General features: G+C 38.3%; 1 protein-coding gene across 1 annotated transcript in view; it reads left to right on the top strand.

Moving 5' to 3' along the window:
• Positions 1-18,990, top strand: part of cfap20dc (CFAP20 domain containing) — a 163,118-nt gene that overhangs the window by 65,684 nt on the left and 78,444 nt on the right. The window contains exon 9 of the mRNA XM_088636177.1: positions 2,879-3,015. Within this exon, the coding sequence (XP_088492303.1) occupies positions 2,879-3,015 (137 nt within the window). The remainder of the gene's footprint in view (positions 1-2,878; positions 3,016-18,990) is intronic.

Here is an 18,990-nt window from a genome sequence, read left to right as displayed (position 1 = left end):
GCAAATTCTGCTCAGTTAAGATTTCTTAGCAGCTACACCATTTTATGATAATGATCTGATCTTGAAGAAAACTTAGAACCTGCATTTTCAGTAAGATCTTGAGATCTCTGGTTGATTTTTATATACAGTATGACATAGAGAATTTACATTGCAGATTAGTTTTGAGTATGTTGGAATTTCTTTCCTGACCTCTTCTACTATTAACAGTAAGTTTCATGAGTCCAAACAGAGTCTTATAGACAGTTGTAGAGAAGTTATGGAGTGGTCTTCTTTAGCTAAAACTTTTATTTCTATGCTCTTATCATGTCAGCTCCTTTCCAGGGGCTATGGTGTTCACTGAATATATAAAACTCTACAATCATATCACTGTCTATCGTTATATATGCCTTGAGATACTGTGACACTTTAAAGCATTGTCTGATAGCTAATGACATTGTGGCATGTTAATATAATACTGTACTGTACTTGGTAATGTTTCATTTTTGCACAAAAGCTACTTATTTATAATGCATAATCTAGAACATTATAGAACACTATCTTCTGACTTCTATCCTTGTGTTTCAGTAATTATTTCCAACACTGTATAAGATATTTATACAGATAAAAGGTCCGCAAACTAAGCAACTTACAGATGCTATATGATACACCTTGGAGCCAGACTCAGCTGGTTTACAATGGGTTCCTGCTCTGCAAAATAATACAGAAGAGGGGAAGTTGAGAAGAAAGAATATACTGTGAGATTGAGAGAGTAAGAGACAAACCTGTAGATGAAGGTGAGGACAAAGGCTCGAGGTTATAAAGAAGATATGAAGAGAAGACAATTTAAGAGAATGTAAAAAAAGGAAAGCAAAATACTTTAGGAAGATCTTTTTGTGGGTTACAATATAAGACAGCACAGAATAATTCAGAATGTTCTGTATAGAACCACTTAACCACTACATAAGAATTTTTCATCTACTGTACATGCTTTTTAGAATCAACTGGCACATTTGGAATCAACCTTCTAATTTTTACTGCAGTTTTATCTGCACGGAAAATGTACTATCTCAAAAGGTAGGAAGCACTAAAATGAATTATTTGGTTGTTCTTTACTCCCTGGATAAGTCTAGAGCATACAGTAGTTTAATAATGCAAAACTTGATTTCATATGAAAACGTTTTTTTTATATAGGAAAAGGTTCTGTTAAGAGCAAGCTTTATTAAACATCAGAAAGGTTTCTGCAAATACCATTAAATGTTATAATGTTCAGTGAGTAAATCATGATTCAGTTCAGATAAAAAAGACAATCAAATAAAACCAAGTCACAGGAGGGGCTAGTATTTCTGTCCCAGTTATTCATAGCTTTCATACTTCCACCTTGTAGAGTACATACAGTACAATAGGGGGCCTTGCACTGTATTTCCTATCACAATGCAAGTGGGAGTTGCATGTTTCATGAGGTGTCTTTCACACTTGGTTGCAGCTGTCACTGTGAACCATAGGAAATGTAATTCCTATGAGCATTTTGCATGTTGCTCAGTCCTTACAATGGCTCTAGAATGGGTATTTCGTCATTGTAAACTGCTGCAATGTGCTGTTTGTTTCTCTGCATACAGTACGTGCTTATCTTTACCATTGTAATGTCACTTTGTGACACAGCCAGTTATATTTTCTGGTACACCACTAAAGAGGGAAAATGGCATTTTGGCATCCTCTTTCAGACTTTGGAGCTTTTCAAGAATGTAAACAACAAAATATTCATTTGTGAAAGTAAAAAAAAATAAAACATTACAATAAATCGAAATGATCAAGTAATTAAAAATAATCAGATAAAGAAATAGAATTCTATTTTATTTACAAATTCTTATATTGTCAGTATTTTAGCCATTAACTAATGTTTGCTTTTATGACATTTAATAAGATGTCCACTCTAATTGTGGTCCCAGGAAAGTATCTTTTATTTCTGCTGACATTTGACTAATTAGATCTGGCATCCTAAGTGAATACTGACGCCAGAGTAACATTAAATACAGCATCTTGCTTACGGTCAAAAGACCTTGCTCTCCATTTGTAGCTAGAGACAGATGGTTGTACTGCTGTTTGCTGAATGCAGTAAGAGTTCCAGCTGTGCTTTTTGGGAGAAATGATATGAGGATGAAGGGAGAAAGCGGTTGAGTGTTGTCTTTCTTATGTTTATGTTTTTGCATCAGTATATTATTATTATACAGAGTACCCAAACATTCTGAATTTGTAAACAGAAAATACGCTCCTAATTTGTGTAATTTTATTTACGCTTTGTGAGAGATTTAAATTGTTATATTTTAATAAGAGGTTAGTGAGGAAGTTCAAATCGATTCAATTTATTTTTATATATCACCTTTCACAACAAGGTTGCCCCAAGGCGTTTAACAATGCAAGTAACCATACATTTTGTGAATATAGAACAGAAGATCAGAAGAGAACAGAGGAGAGGAACCAAAAACTCCTTAGTAAGGAGAAAAAAACCTCTAAGGGTCCCCAAAGGGGTTGGGTCCAAAGTCAACTGGCTGCCCAACTCCTTTGGGGATGCTAACATTATATAATTAAAAAAAAAAGAAAAAAGAGTTCAGCATGGTTATTCACCTTAAAAACCATCTTGTTTTACTAATTAAATACTAACGAAATATGAATTTAAAATATTATTTTTACAAAACAATAATTCAGTATATATATATACACGTATAACTGGAAATAAATGTTTACAATGATACTGTACATAGAAATGTCCAGAACTATAGATGAAATATGTATGTTAGATTGAGATTGCATCAATTTGATTACTCAGTGGTATGTATAGCTCACAGTAATTGTATTTTGTCAATATACTGTACAGATGAATGATTTGATTTTTCGTTTGCAGAACAAGCAAGCAGCACCAGGACAGCTAGTGCACGGAACAATAAAAACCAAGACATATCCCACATTGCATTTGGATCCAAGGTTCTGGGCCCTCCTCCAGCCACAGGAAGGAGAATAATTACGACTAGATCACGAGAGGTAGTATATAGACGGTTTTGCTATAACGTGCACTGTGAAACACTCATAGACTTTCTAGACTTCTAGATAAACCAGACACACTAAACTACATAAGATAAAGATAAACTGCTCTTTTATTTATAGTGCAGTGAAAATAGCCAAAACTCTGAAGTATAAACCAAAAGCCTAAATCCCCTTTTTAGCTTCTAACTAAACTTCTTCACAAGCCATCTCTGTAATAAGCTCAGTTGGGCAGTTCCTGTGAGAGTCTTCCAAACCCCATGTGTAGGAACTTACAGAAGTTTGCAGTTCCAGCTGTCATTCAGTTGGTCAGTCTGTCCGGTGCTAACTTCTCTTCCTTCCTCTGGTGAATATTGCACATAACAGAGGATCTTCCCTCTGTCTCCAGGCAGCAGATGAAGACTGATCTGGAAGCTTTTGCTTCTTGGTTTTAAACCATCTTAGGCCAACCATTTAGGTAACTGTGAATAGCAGATCATTCCTCACAGCTTTCTGGGGAACGTAGCTCAGATAAGAATCTCCATCTTGTTTGTACCTACCAGTCTTTCAAAGGAAGCTAGATAGAAATCACATCAAAAGCCAAGGAAAGTAGATTTTGTGTATGCTGCTTTATTCTCTCTCATTTAGTTAATCCTTATCTTTATCTCCTAGTGTTTGTCTTTGCTAAAACACATCTTATGCATCAATTTCTATGTGTGGAGTTTGCATGTTCTCACCTAGTTTGAATACATTTTGCAATTTCCTCTCTGTTTTAAAAAAACTGCAGGACAGGTTAATTGGTGCCTCTACATTGTCCCTCTGTGCTTGTTTGTGTGTGAGCTTCCAGGATAGGTTGCAGGAGTTGCAGCACCCTCACCAGGAATATGTGGCACACATAATCAAGCAATACATAGACTTACTGTAAATGAGCCTGCATATCTTTTGGATCTGGGGGAAGCCAGAGAACCTTGAGGAAGCCCATGTGAATACAGAAACAACATGTAGAACAGAAGGCGTACTAACCACATACCACTGTGCCACTTCAACTTGCTTGTGGTCATTGTAGAAAGAAATGAGCGAGATGTGAATTGTGTGTATCTTAACAAAAAATGATGTTGCAGAGATCTAAAGGTTTGCAGGTGATTATAAGCCCTATCACTGTCAGCCTGACGTCCCAGAATAGATTGATAATATAGAAGCATGGGGATAGATGATGGGTTGTTAAGCACTTTGGCAGTAGGATACGAAACCTTTCAACTCCAGGTCACTGTTTCAATTCCAGGCCCTGTTGGTAGTGATTAGGAATTGATGTCTGCAGGAAGTGTTTCTGTGGTCTCAGTTCACTTACCACAAAACTACTGTCAAGTTAAAAAGAGGAGCTGGCTCTGTCTTACCTTCCATTCTCTGCCATGTTTCTAGTATACCAAATTGCTGTCAGATAATTTTGTAGTGACATAATTATAATTGACAAAGCAAATGCATGAATTGGACTTGCAACATTATTGAGTTTTGTTTCCTGTAACTATGAATAGAAATAGTTCCTTTACTTACAGTGTATATTTATGGAATTCTGTAATGATTGCAATACATTTTTCCTTTCCTGATATGAAAGTGTTCTGTTTGAAACCTGTTTAGCAATGCAAGTCCAAATGAAAAAGTATGATCCTGGGGAAAATTAAATTTAAAACATTGCATTTTGACTTTTGCTGGGGCTCCAAGGTTTTCATATTAGTGAAGATAAAATCAATCAATCGTTTGGGTAATTGCGTAAACCTGTTGGTCTTGATCTGTACAGTTCGGTATCGTTTTCCGGATGGTAGTAGAGAGAACAAGTTGTGGTAAGGGAGACTAGGGTCCCTGAGGAAAGACCTGGCTTCCTTGAGGCATCTAATAGTGTAAATTTCCCTGATGTTCAGTAGCACCCAGCCGGTAGTGTTTTGAGCCAGTTTCACCACCCTCTGGAGTACCTTGCGCTCCCGGGTGGAACAGTTACCATACCAGGCAGTGATGCAGCCGGTTAGGATGCTTTCAGTGGTGCACCTGTAGAAGTTGGAAAGATGTGATGGCATGCCGAACTTCTTTAGTCTGTGAAGAAAGAATAGGCACTGCTGTGCTGTCTTGGCTACAAGGTTGGTGTGGTGGTTTTAGGTTAGATCGTCTGTGATGTTGGCACCTAGGAATTTGAAACTGTTGACTTTCTCCACTGCAGACCCGAAGATATGAATGGGTGCGTGGTCTGTTTCTCAATGCTTTCTGTAGTCCATGATCAACAAAAAAAGGTTGTTGTCCTGGTCCCATGTTGTCAGCGTTTCTACCTCCTCCCTGTCCGTGGAGTCATCACCGGTCATGATCAAGGCGAAGATCATTGTATCCTCCGCAAACTTAATGATGGAGTTTGTTTTGTTCCTGGTGACGCAGTTGTAGGTGAATAAGGAGTAGAGGAGAGGGCTGAGCACACAGCCTTGGGGGCACCGATGTTCAGAGTCATGGTGGAGGATGTACTTGTGCCTACTCTCACCACCTGTGGTCGGCCCGTCAGAAAGTCCAGGATCCAATTGCAGAGAGGGGAGATTAGTCCTAGGTCCCGGAGCTTGGTGATAAGCCTTGACGGTTCGATTGGTGTTGAATGCTGAGCTGTGATCAATAAACAGCAACAAACATTCTCACATATGGAACAAGTAATAGGTTTATTCCATGCTGAAAAAAAGAAGAAAGAGAACACAACGTTTCGGCCGTGGAGCCTTCTTCAGGTGTGACACTACTGAAGAAGGCTCCACGGCCGAAACGTTGTGTTCTCTTTCTTCTTTTTTTCAGCATGGAATAAACCTATTACTTGTTCCTTTGCAGCCTACGCATGCTGACGCAGCTACCCACCTGAACTACATTCTCACATATGTTCCTTTCTTATCTAGGTGTGAAAGGATAGTGTGTAGAGCAGTGGCGATGGCATACTCAGTTGATCTGTTCTGTCTATATGCAAATTGCAGTGGGTCCAAGGTGTCGGGCAGTAAAGAGGTGATATGTTCTTTGATCAGCTGCTCGAAGCATTTCATGATGATAGAGTGCAACAGGGCGATAATCATTCAGACAGCTAACTCTGGTTTTCTTGGGGATTGGAGCAATGGTGGTTTTCTTGAAGGAAGAGGGGACTGTGCATTGAGTGAGGGAGAGATTAAATATGTCCATGAAGATGTCTGCCAGTTGATCTGCGCAAGCCTTCAGGACATGACCAGGGATAGCGTTGAGGCCAGGAGCTTTGCATGGATTAGTCTTTTTAAAGACTTTGTACACATCATCTCTGGAGACAGACAGTGGCTGTTCCCTCTTGTTTACTGGGATTTCCTTAGCTGGTTCCATGTTATGGACTTTGAACCATGCGTAAAATGAATTTAGTTAAGCAGGGGGAAAGGCAGTGTGTGTAATGTTGCTGTGTTTTGCTTTGTAGTCTGTGATGGTCCAGATTCCATACCACATGGAATGTCCAGGTTGTCATGATATTGTGATTCCAGTTTCACTCGCGAACAGTAATCCTGAGGACAACATCTTCTGTGCTTTTGCTGATGTAGCCAGTAACATAGTTCACATATAGGTTAATGTCGTTCCCGGCAACTTCACAAAAAATCTGCCAGTCAGTGGTGGCAAAGCAGTGACTTAGAATAGAGTCCGATTCCTCCGACCAACGCTAAATGGTCCTTGTCGCAGTCTTCTCCTGCTTGAATTTCTGCCTATTGGCAGGGAGCAGCAGGATGGAGGTGTGATTAGATTTGATGAAAGGAGATCGGTGGAGGGCTTTGTAGCCATCCTGGAAGGATGAAAAAACATTGTCCAACGTGTTTGTTCTGCGTGTCGGGCAATTTATATGCTGAAGCAGGTTTAGCTTGATTTTCTTCAGGTTCTTCAGTCCCCCATTGTGATGAATGCGCCCTCGGGAGCTGTGTGAAGTTGGCCCCCCTACAGACAGCACAAACGATGAAAACCACCTCATTCATTAGTACTATGTTTTTGCCTTTAAAAGTAGTGTTTGTGCTGCTTTCATTTACAAGATATTGCGCCTTGTTTTTTTGAGGTCATGACGTCACTCAGCCCACCTACAACTTCATAGGGAAATCAAACCGATGGGTTTCATCGTTTGTGCTGTCTGTAGGGGGACCAACATCAAGGAGCTGCCCTTAGGGTATAAGTTCTCATGTCTGCTTAGGTGTTTGTGTAGTTCCTCCAGTAATTTTGTGGTGTTAGCCTGTGACAGAATAAACACTACCGTGAGCACTACCAGTGTACACTTCCTCAGTAGACAGAAGGGGCAATATTTAATTGTCAGATGTTCAAGATGTGGGGTGCATGACGATGAAATCATCTCCACGTCCGTGCACCAGGAGTTATTAACCATGAAACATACCCCTCCGCCCTTGATCTTCCAAGAGTCCATTGTCCTGTCCTGGCAGTGCACAGAAAAAACTCCCGATAGAATAGGAGTGGATGTGTTGAGCCAGGTTTCAGTAAACGCTAGCACGTTGCAGTGCTTAATGTCCCGTTGGAAAACAAGCCTTGCTCTCATTTCGTCCAGCTTGTTGTCAAGTGATTGAACATTAGCGAAGAGTATGCTCGGAAGCGGAGGGCGATTCCGGCTTTGTCTCAGTCTAAGCAAGACACCTGCCTGCTTACCTCTCTTCCTGCACCGCCGCTTGCTTTCGGGAACAGGTACAACTGGAACTCTGTAATCCAGGTAATCCATCATCATACAGTATTCGGTGCAGACCTCTTTGAAAAAATATTCTTAGATATTCTTTCTTTTCTGTATCCATAATCATTACTGCCAGTTTGCTTTATTGTAACATTTCATGACATTGTAAAACTGCTTACAGTTTTAATTTATATATTATAGTGATAGGTTTGTGACTAAGCAAACCAAAATAGTTGTTTGTACCAAGTATTTGTAAAGTTTCAATGATATGGGAATATCAACGGCACAGGGATTAAATTTAAAGTTATCCAATTTCAACAACACCCAATCTTTCAACATTTCAACTTCTGCGTTTTTATAGCTGAAAGATTTTTCTTTTAAATTTTTGGTTATTATTTTTGTGTTCAGCTCATCAAATATTTTGTTAAATTTTGACCCAAACTGTTCATGCTCAGAAACTCTTAGAGCAGTTAACTTCAAACTTAGTATAAATCCAGTGCCAACAAGATTAAATGTCATCAATAAATATGGGCTGTCCACCAGTAGTATCATTTGCACTGTAGTGTTCTGAAATTTAAACTGCTTGTGTGTGAACAAAGCGTAAACAATTAGATTCCGAACTGGCAAGTTTCATCTCTGGCACTTACTAATTGACGTGTAACATGATAATTATTGCTTCCTTATCCGCCAAGATGATGGCCAGAGCCATATTTTAGAAAAACCTTTCAAACTTTTAATTTCCACAGCCATTAACTGATTTGAAACTTGACCTATATCATCAAGATCCACACCTGCTTCATGAGCATAAGCTGCTATGGTAAATTTTGATATCTGAACTGTGGCATTAAAATACTGTAACAAATTTTAAACCACTTTGTTCAAACCTGGTTAAATGGTTAAAACCAGATGTGGTATTTATCATCCTAGTGTAAATATAATCAAAATATTGTAAAAAGATATGTTTGCATAAACCAAGATAATCACTTTACTTCCCTATTTTTCAGACATTTCATATAGTCTTTTTTGCAAGTCCATATTTAACAAATAGATGCATTAAAATTGCTCAAATCATGGTGTAAATTTCACACTGCATCTGCTAAAAACTATTCAGAGATATAGTGCTAGCATCTAGTAGATTTAATCATGGGGAAATACAATCTAAATATATACAGTATACAGTACAGTAAATGGTGATCCTACAGATGCAGCCATTCAAAGTGCACGGTACAGACACGTACCGGAGGTAATTGGCTACGGCGTCGTGCATCGTGACGCAAGATGACACGGGGTACCGCGTTACGTGATTGGTTGACCGACAGGGGCACTCGGTGTCTGTTGGTCTGTCGTAGAAAGATTTACAGTAAACGTCTTTACTGTGCCCGTTGTAGTATTGAATATTCATATGGAATTTTACCACTGAAGGGAAATCTTAGTAGCTGAACATAAAAAGAATAGGAGCATACTGCAACGCGTGTGAAGGCCATAAACGATATTAATTTTGGAACATAAACATACAGTATATGGCTGGTCTCGGTACTTTAAAGAAAACATACACGAAACATGGTTTCATTATGACCAGAATCGGTCTTGAGATATTTTTAACTTGATTTACAGTATTTGAGAGGTATGTCTTGACACCGATACTACGTAAATACTGCTCACGGTTATGTTTCTAGGTTTATATTATGCATTTCATACGGTCAAATTACTTTTGAGTAACTGATAAGAAGCGCGAAACGGTATGCCCAGGGCATTTTAGTTTTCGTTTTGTTTTAATGCAGTGCAGTGGATTGATTAGAGATATCAAGTACATACAAGTCATTTTTTAAATGTTGTAGTTCGTCTTGTAAAAATGTTACGAGTACATCATCTGTCAACAATTACACAGGTTCTGTTTCCATATTGCGGATTTTGGTTACGTAATATTATTTTCTAATTTCACGTTGTGAATATATGATTTAGGCAAACAGAGCCGCAAAGAAGTACATTATGGGTTGTTGTTTTTTTTTGCAGTTTTATCTAGAACAAGCGATTCTTATACCTTTGTCTGATTCTTGTGAAACTATCCACACGACAGTTACCTAGGAGTTGACTTCAGTGATGTCACTGATGGGATGTTTCTAAAAATCCATCCACTGTAAAACGTCTTCTCCAGTTGTCCTGCATATGTATTCGCTAATGAAGCTGTGTGTTCTGAGCCTGGTTCTCTACATTTCTGTATGAACCAGCTTAGAGGGCTAAAGACAGCTTGTGTTTAAATTGAGTGTAAGGTAATTTATGCTTCTAAAGTCATGGTCAGCATTTATTATTGTACTGTGCTGTAAACTTGTTCTGTGCCTAATTACATTATTTTATAGCTTTATCAAATCTGTACATTGTCTGTCGATAATGTTTCTGTAGTGCTTTTTCAGCACTCTGCATGTGACCGCGCCGGTGGCGCTGTGGATTAGGTTCCTGACTTCCATGTCACATGGTCTGTGATCGAATCCCATGGAACTATGACTTTATTTTTTAACAAACATTTCTTTGAAAAAATGAAACGTTTCCCTTGGTCAGAGATTAAATAAAACCTCACTCGACCAAACAAATTTATATTTCTAAATATCACAACATGATCGAATTTAAGTCTTTTTAATAACAATGAATAGTCACCTATGCGTTACAAAATAAACATTTATATTGATTTGAATCGCGTTTTGATTTAAATCGTAAACGCGTGTTTAAATATATGTGTTTAAAGGCGATATACTGTATAAAAGCGCTGATTCTTATGGAATGTGTTCCGCCGGGGATTCAAAAAATTTATTTTTTTTAATCGCGTATCTAAGGAAAATTGCAGTATAACTTTGTTCATGCACATCATTATACAGTACAGATGCAGCCATTCAAAATGCGCGGGCGATACCGTATTATTTTCCGGTACGCTGTACGCAGTCTACCGCAAGTTACCGGTAAATACCGCGAGTTACCGGGAAATACCGCTAGTTACCGTAAATTCTCCTATAATACGACAAGCAAAATAATAGTTTCCAGAATTTCCGCAAGGTGGAGCTAATAAAGCTCAACCTCTCATGTTTGAGCAGTCGCCATCAAAGTCTTTAACGAAGATATTACTAATAGTATTAATAATGAATGACCTTGGACAAGCTGTAAGTGTAAACTCAAAGTATTGCCCTGGTCAACATTCTTTTTTTCATTGACCGTCTTTGTAAAAGTAACACCACAGCATTTCGCAATCACGCATTTGTTTCCAATCATGCAAAGTACAGTAATTTTTGAGAATCGATTCACCATGCCTTTCACATGCTCATAAAGGAGATTGATTTAGGAACATAAACATATTACCGTATGAAAACTGTACTGTATACAGTATGTATATGTATATTTAATGTCTTAACTGTGCCCGTTTAAGTATTGAATATTCATATGGAATTTTACCACTGAAGGGAAATCTTAGTAGCTGAGGATAAAAAGAATAGGAGCATACTGCAACGCGTGTGAAGGCTATAAACGATATTAATTTTGGAACATAAACATACAGTATATGGCTGGTCTCGGTACTTTAAAGAAAACATACACGAAACATGGCTTCATTATGACCAGAATCGGTCTTGAGATATTTTTAACTTGATTTACAGTATTTGAGAGGTATGTCTTAACACCGATACTACGTAAATACTGCTCACGTATATGTTTCTAGGTTTATATTATGCATTTCATACGGTCAAATTACTTTTGAGCAACTAATAAGAAGCGCGAAACGGTATGCCCAGGGCGTTTTAGTTTCGTTTTGTGCTGGGACTCTGCTTTAACAATGTCGCCGTGGATTGATTAGAGATATCAAGTACATACAAGTCATTTTTTAAATGTTGTAGTTCGTCTTGTAAAAATGTTACGAGTACATCATCTATCAACAATTACACAGGTTCTGTTTCTATATTGCGGATTTGGTTACGTAATATTATTTTCTAAATTTTACGTTGTGAATATATGATTTGGGCAAACAGAGCCGCAAAGAAGTACATTATGGGTTGTTGTTTTTTTTTTTTGCAGTTTTATCTAGAACAAGCGATGCTTATACCTTTGTCTGATTCTTGTGAAACTATCCACACGACAGTTACAGTACCTAGGAGTTGACTTCAGTGATGTCACTGATGGGATGTTTCTAAAAATCCATCCTCTGTAAAACATCTTCTCTAATTGTCCTGCATATGTATTCGCTAATGAAGCTGTGTGTTCTGAGCCTGGATCTCTACATTTCTGTATGAACCAGCTTAGAGGGCTAAAGACAGCTTGTGTTTAAATTGAGTGTAAGGTAATTTATGCTTCTAAAGTCATGGTCAGCATTTATTATTGTACTGTGCTGTAAACTTGTTCTGTGCCTAGTCACATTATTGTATAGCGTTATCAAATCTGGTGGCGGTGTGTGTTAGTTTCCTGACTCCCATGTCACATGGTCTGTGATTGAATCCCATGGAACTATGACTTTATTTTTTTACAAACATTTCTTTGAAAAAATGAAACGTTTCCCTTGGTCAGAGATTAAATAAAACCTCACTCGCACCAAACAAATTTATATTTCTAAATATCACAACATGATCAAATTTAAGTCTTTTTAATAACAATGAATAGTTACCTATGCGTTACAAAATAAACATTTATATTGATTTGAATCGTGTTTTGATTTAAATCGTAAATGCGTGTTTAAATATATATGTTTAAAGGCGATATACTGTATAAAAGCGTTGATTCTTATGGAGTGTGTTCCGCCGGGGATTCAAAAAATTTATTTTTTTTAATCGCGTATCTAAGGAAAATTGCAGTATAACTTTGTTCATGCACAAACAGTGGCATGTTACATTATAATTTGGGTGTCTCCTCTTGCCAGAAAGCTCTAAATTGCATTTTGAGTGCAGTTTTTGACTTTTTCTAAATTGCAACCCATAAATAAAGCTGATAAAGCTTAGACTAACTGTATTCTAAACTGTATTACAACAGCACATTGGACAATGCAACGTAAATTGCAAAAATGCACTTGGAATCTGTCCAAGCCCTCCTACGAAAATTATTTAAACTGCGACACTGATCATTCATCTCTAAATAAACTTTATTTTATATAGCGTTTTAAGCGAATAGGTAATTAGATTGCTCATAAACCTAATTGCTTTTTCTACATAAACACAGCGTGATTGCTCTCTGAAAATGCTTTTCATTTATATTTAGGTTCAGATTTCAACTATAGATCGTATTATTATAAACTTTCTTGGAAAAATGTATTTTATGTAAACCATGTTTGCTATTAATTCATTTAGGGCTTAAATACGTTCATTGTCTTCCAATCGAGTCGAGTTGACATTGGAAGCTTGCCACTCCCGGACTGTTACACCAACGCATTAGCATGTTAAAGCGATTTCATTGAGGAGCCCAGCTACCAGTTAACACTGTACTTCCTACTTTGAAAATACCTGTGAAACCGGTTTAATTCGTCACAGCCAGCACTCCGGCAGAGAGGGGGTTGTACTCGTAAAGTAGAAGCAGGCGAGATTTCCAGCGAAAGACACCCCCCCCCCTGTAATGCTTTATGTTGAAAATTGAGGTGGATTTTGTTTATGATAAAGAGGATAAACTGGGATGGGAGGAGGGTTTGGTTTTGCATAAGGGGCGGGATTATGATAATTGGAGGAATTTGCGAGAGTATAATGGTTTGATATATTTGATTTTGTATTGTGGTCGTTATCTATGTTTTTGGTTGGTATTATGTTTATATGGTTGTTTTTGTTGGTTGGTTGTTATTATGGTTATTAATAATACGATCTATAGTTGAAATCTAAGCCTAAATAAAAAGAAAAAGCAAGTGATTAGGTTTATGAGCAATCTAATTACTTATTCGTTTAAAACGCGATATAAAATAAAGTTTATTATTAATTTGCTGGACAGAGCGGTGAACATTATTATGCATAAGACAAAGATAACGATCCTGATCAGTTTAGAAATCTGTGTACGCTGTAAGGTTTTTACTTCTTAAACTTTTAAAATACACGTTTCGAATCGAAAGAAATCCTCTTCCTGGTACAGTCGCATGAAGAGAGAGGCGAAACAGCCCTACATAGCCCTGTCGCAGTACACGAATATAATCATATCGTTATTAAATTCTTTAGATACGCGATTCCATATTATATTAGCAGAAAAGCTTAAAACTACCACTTTTTCACACGCTATTTCACGTTAGTTAAATTTAATTTATTTATATATTATATATTTATATCTCTGACCAAGGGAAACGTCTCGTTTTTTCAAAGAAATGTTTGTTTGTTGATTGTTATCAAAAATGACTTAGAATCGATCATGTTGTGATATTTTGAAATATAAAAGTCAATTGATTGTCCATAATATCGCTATTCTATTTTTTCGAAGAAATGTTTGTTAAAAGAAAAGTCCAGCACCAGCTGGAGTTGAACACACAACCCGTGAGTTGGTAGTCAGGCACGTAGACCAGTAGGCTACAAGAGAAGTCGCATGAAGAGGGAGGCGAAACAGCCCTACACAGCCCTGTCGCAGTACACGAATATAATCATATCGTTATTAAATTCTTTAAATACGCGATTCCATATCATATTCCCTATTAATCAAATTCTAAAAGTATGCTTGTTGACTCCGGTATCTCTTTAGTTAAAGACTTCGATGCTTAAAATGTTTAGGGAGAAATGGAATACTGGTGTGTATTTTTTACTTTAAAGTACCAAGACCAGCCATATACTGTATGTTTAAGTTCCAAAATTAATATTGTTTATGGCCTTCACACGCGTTGCAGTATCCTCCTATTCTTTTTATGCTCAGGCACTAAGATTTCCCTTCAGTGGTAAAATTCCATATGAATATTCAATACTACAACGGGCACAGTAAAGACGTTTACTGTAAATCTTTCTACGACAGACCAACGGACCACGAGTGCCCCTGTCGGTCAACCAATCACGTACCGCGGTACCCCGCGTCATCTTGCGTCACGATGCACGACACCGTAGCCAATTACCTCCGGTACGTGTCTGTACCGCGCACTTTGAATGGCTGCATCTGTATCTCATTTTGTATTTCTATAAAAAAAAATCGTTTGCCCAGCCACTATTGTTGTTATTGTTTTTATCCTGTAAAGCGCTTTGAGGAGCACAGCTTTCTCACCACTTAGATTACTTTTTGACACCATCCTTACACAAAGCAGAAACTGATTGTATTTTCCGATGACATACAAGTGCAAAGATTACAGATTTTAATCGTCTTTTTTCTGATCATCTTTCATTTTCATTTTCATTTTCTGAAAATCTGATCATGTTTCTCTATAACAATAATAAAAAACTTTATTTTACATATCACCTTTAAAAGTGGCATCTCAAAACAATACAGTAGATGTAAACCACAGATTACAAAGTATATACCCAGAAAAACGCAAATGCGTTTTTAATAAAATGCTTTCATTCATTCAACAGAGAGAGAGCGTAAAACAGCTGTTCCTTTTTCTGATCACTCGCTCTCTGGATAAACGTCTCGCCTGTCCAGTTCTTTGTTTTCCTAATTTGCCGATTATGCCTGCTGCGATCCACTCCTACCCTCACACCTAAAGAAGACTATTTTAAATTTCTTTGCGCATCCTTAAGGTGATATCACATAAAGGTGATATGTAAAATAATGTTTTTTTATTATTGTTATAGAGAAACATGATCAGATTTTCCCCGGTTCAGAAAAAAAGATCTAAAGTATACTAGTTAAGAAAAATAAATCTAAACGGGGAGAAAGCTATGCTGAAAGTTTATTAAGATACTTAGAAGACAAAGATATCAATTTATTTTAGTCAAAATTTTATATATCACCTTTAAAAGTGGAATCTCAAAGCAAAGTAAATACCCAACACTGATTGTACCCATCTGTCATGCTAATAAAACACCTTGAATTGAATTGAATTGAGGGAGAGAGGGGGGGAGGGCGAGCGAGATAACCAGGACGTAAGGCAAATACACTCCACAGGCATTCACAACAGCGACATATGAAACGTTTGCACATATAGTTAAGTTATTACTTGGTTTTCAAAGTTCAATGAAATACAATATTGTCATTGTTGCTGTTCTTGTTGTTTTTATCCTGTAAAGTGTTTTGAGAAGCCACCTTTAAAGGCGATATATACTGTAAAAGCGCTGATTCTTATGGAATGTGTTCCGCCGGGGATTCAAAATTTTTTTTATTTTTTTTTAATCGCGTATCTAAGGAAATCTCAGTATAACTTTGTTCATGCACAAACAGTGGCATGTTACATTATTAATTTGGGTGTCTTAATTCGATGTATTTAAAGCAGTGAACTACTGTAGGTGTAACATAACATTCAGAAATACAATCGAGAATAGTTTTGTGGTGTTTGTTTAGATGAAACGTTCCTAAAATGTATAACGTAACCGGGCATCCATATGAATCAAGTAACAGGTTTATTCCATGCTGAAAAAAAGAAGAAAGCAAACACATTCCATAAGAATTGACTGAGCTCCGCTCTGTCCAACGCAATGATCCCCCTAGAGTCTCTGCCCCGGGTTATTTGGGTTTTTAGACAGAGGGTAAAAAACTCTCTTTCTGGCTTGACCTCCCCATCCCTGTGTATTGTCTGTTTTTTTGTTAACAAGGCTCGCCAGCTAATGTGAATCGAAACCTGTCTTTCTAGCTTTTAAAGTCGTGCGATGTGTAAGCCACAATTCAAATAGAGAAAAAAGAGCTGACTGACAAGATTTAAGATGTGGCTGTCAATGTTGGATTAAAAAAAAACATTGCCCGACGTTTGTTGCATTGCTTGAAAAATAACTTTATTTCGAGAGACTGGATAAGTAATTCAAGTGTTTTTTTTAACTTCCTGAAAAACAACTAATAATTTAACTATATGTGCAAACGTTTTATGATATGTCGCTGTTGTGAATGTCTGTGGACATGTGCTGGCTGGACAGGAGGCTCTACTGTACACAGAGAGGGGCGGGAGGAGGGGACAAGCCGATACATACTCTTAGAGTTTGATTAATAGGGAATATAATACAAAAATATAGTACTAAAAATAAGATGCACTCTACAGACATTCACAACGGCGACTGTCAGAAGATAGGACACAGCGGCTCAGGCACCCGCTGAATGGAAAAGGGGCACTTTAATGTTCTGTATGGGTAATACTAAAGCCAATACTAATATTTAATACTTTAATATTCTTTTCTGTAGGTTTAACAATAGTGGGTACTGGCCTAATTCGTCCCTGCTCCCGTTGTTAGGTGTTAATGTGTTGTTAAGTGTGAATTTGTACCTGTTTCCCTGAGGTCTGGCTTTTTTTCTGGAAAACCATAACTCTGGTCTTGTCCAGATTGACTGTCGGCGCCCAGCTCTGACAGTGCTGCTCCAGCAGTGCCAGGTTCTGGCGCAGCCTCTGTTCTGTGGGCGATAGCGGGACCAGGTTGCTGCAAAGAGCAGGAACTCGATTTCCATAATTAATGCAGATCAGTAAATCAAGGGACAAAACAACTATTGCGCCCGGGTCCTCAATGGGCTTTGACGTGCTAATGCGTTGGTTTAACAGTCCGGGTGTGGCAAGCCTCTAATGTCTCCCGACTTCGGCAAAAGGCACCCGCCTTTCATTGGAAGACAATGAACATTCTAGCCGTACATGTGAATATAGCATAAATACACCAAGGGATTGGGTGAGCTCCCATCACAAAAAAAACTGCGAACCTGCACTACAGCGACCACACTACAGTATGGAGACCAAGACCTTTCACGGGAAGAGACGGGGTGCTTCTGCCGCCCCAGCTTCCAAAGAGCGAAGGGTAAGCAAATACAGCAGACTTCATCTGAAATATGCGATTACAGCACATATTACAAGGTATTATTGCCGTTTTGAATTTTAAATTCAATTATAATTATTTCTTCGTAGCCTGTTCTTCAAGAAAACACCGCACGGGCGAAACGATCTTCGAAATCTACCACCAGGACAGTAAAAAAGAAACCGGTAAGACGGAAAAAAAGAAAAGTTTATTTTGACGTCTGTTCCGCGACTGATGAATACTACTGTGTGACTTTATTTCTTACATGAATTATGTTATTTTGCCACAGGCCGTGGGTCTCTGCTCTCGGCCACTGGCCAGGGTGCCAACCTGTAGAACAGCACCTGTGTGGAGACTTTCCGGCAGCAGGGGGAGCAGTACGACGCATTACTGGGGAGGATTGGGAGGCTAGAGACACTCCTGAAAATGCAGAGGAAGGAGACAGTATGTTCCAGAAGTCAAACAGTTGAGCAGCTGTCTCCCGAAAAGTGCCTCTCCCCGCCGCGCAGGTTGCAGTGCCTGATGGAAGCTCTGCCCCCCGCAGAGCACACATCGCCTCAGGACACTACAGGACACTCCAGCCTCTCCGCTCACCACCGCGCAGGAATTTGTTGATGCTGTCCCCGCCGTCTATCTCCCCCCAGGAAGCACTGTTTACAGAGCGGAATTCACAGACGCCAGTGGGACGAATAATTCTCCCAGATATCCAACTGTTACCCATCACTCAAGAGATGGAGGGGGGGTTGTACTTGCAGTGCATCGGCATAGACGGGAAAGCAAGAGCCGACCGCTACGCCGCCCTCGTGTTTTGAAATCTTGTGACTTTTGAAATTTACTGGGGGTGGACCATGTCTGTAAATTTCGATGGGTCCAGAGGCAAAAGTGCCTTGCCTTGCAATCTCCGGGAAACCATTAGTAGCATGGTGAATCGGAGATTCTCAACCCTTACTTCGTGCGACTGGAAAAGAATTCGTGATCGGATCAACGAAATGCTTCGTAGAAGGAGGCGCTCTTTTCCTCTAGTCTAACAGTCTGTCCACAAACAAAATATTCCTGTTAGACAAGAGGAATTGAAAAAAAAGCAATTACTTTTGTCAATGGAAACCGGTGTGTGTGTCTCTCTCTGCTGGATGTCCCTCTCACTCTCTGCTGAATGAATAAAAGCATTTTATTAAAAACGCGTTTGCGTTTGTCTGGTATTTACTTTGGTCCCTTTTAACTGTTTTTCCATCTACTGTATTGCTTTGAGATGCCACTTTTAAAGGTGATATGTAAAATAAAGTTTTTTATTATTGTTATAGAGAAACATGATCAGATTTTCCCTGGTTCAGAAAAAAAAGATCTAAAGTGCTACACCTAACTTTCTTAATTCGATGTATTTAAAGCAGTGAACTACTGTAGGTGTAACATAACATTCAGAAATACAATCGAGAATAGTTTTGTGGTGTTTGTTTAGATGAAACGTTCCTAAAACGTATAACG

The sequence above is a fragment of the Lepisosteus platostomus genome, chromosome 6, assembly GCF_059453375.1.
Source record: "Lepisosteus platostomus isolate fLepPlt1 chromosome 6, fLepPlt1.hap1, whole genome shotgun sequence".
Classification (NCBI taxonomy): Eukaryota; Metazoa; Chordata; class Actinopteri; order Semionotiformes; family Lepisosteidae; genus Lepisosteus; species Lepisosteus platostomus.
The sequence above is the reverse complement of the archived record's forward strand: the minus strand, read 5'-3'. Positions and strand labels throughout refer to the sequence as shown.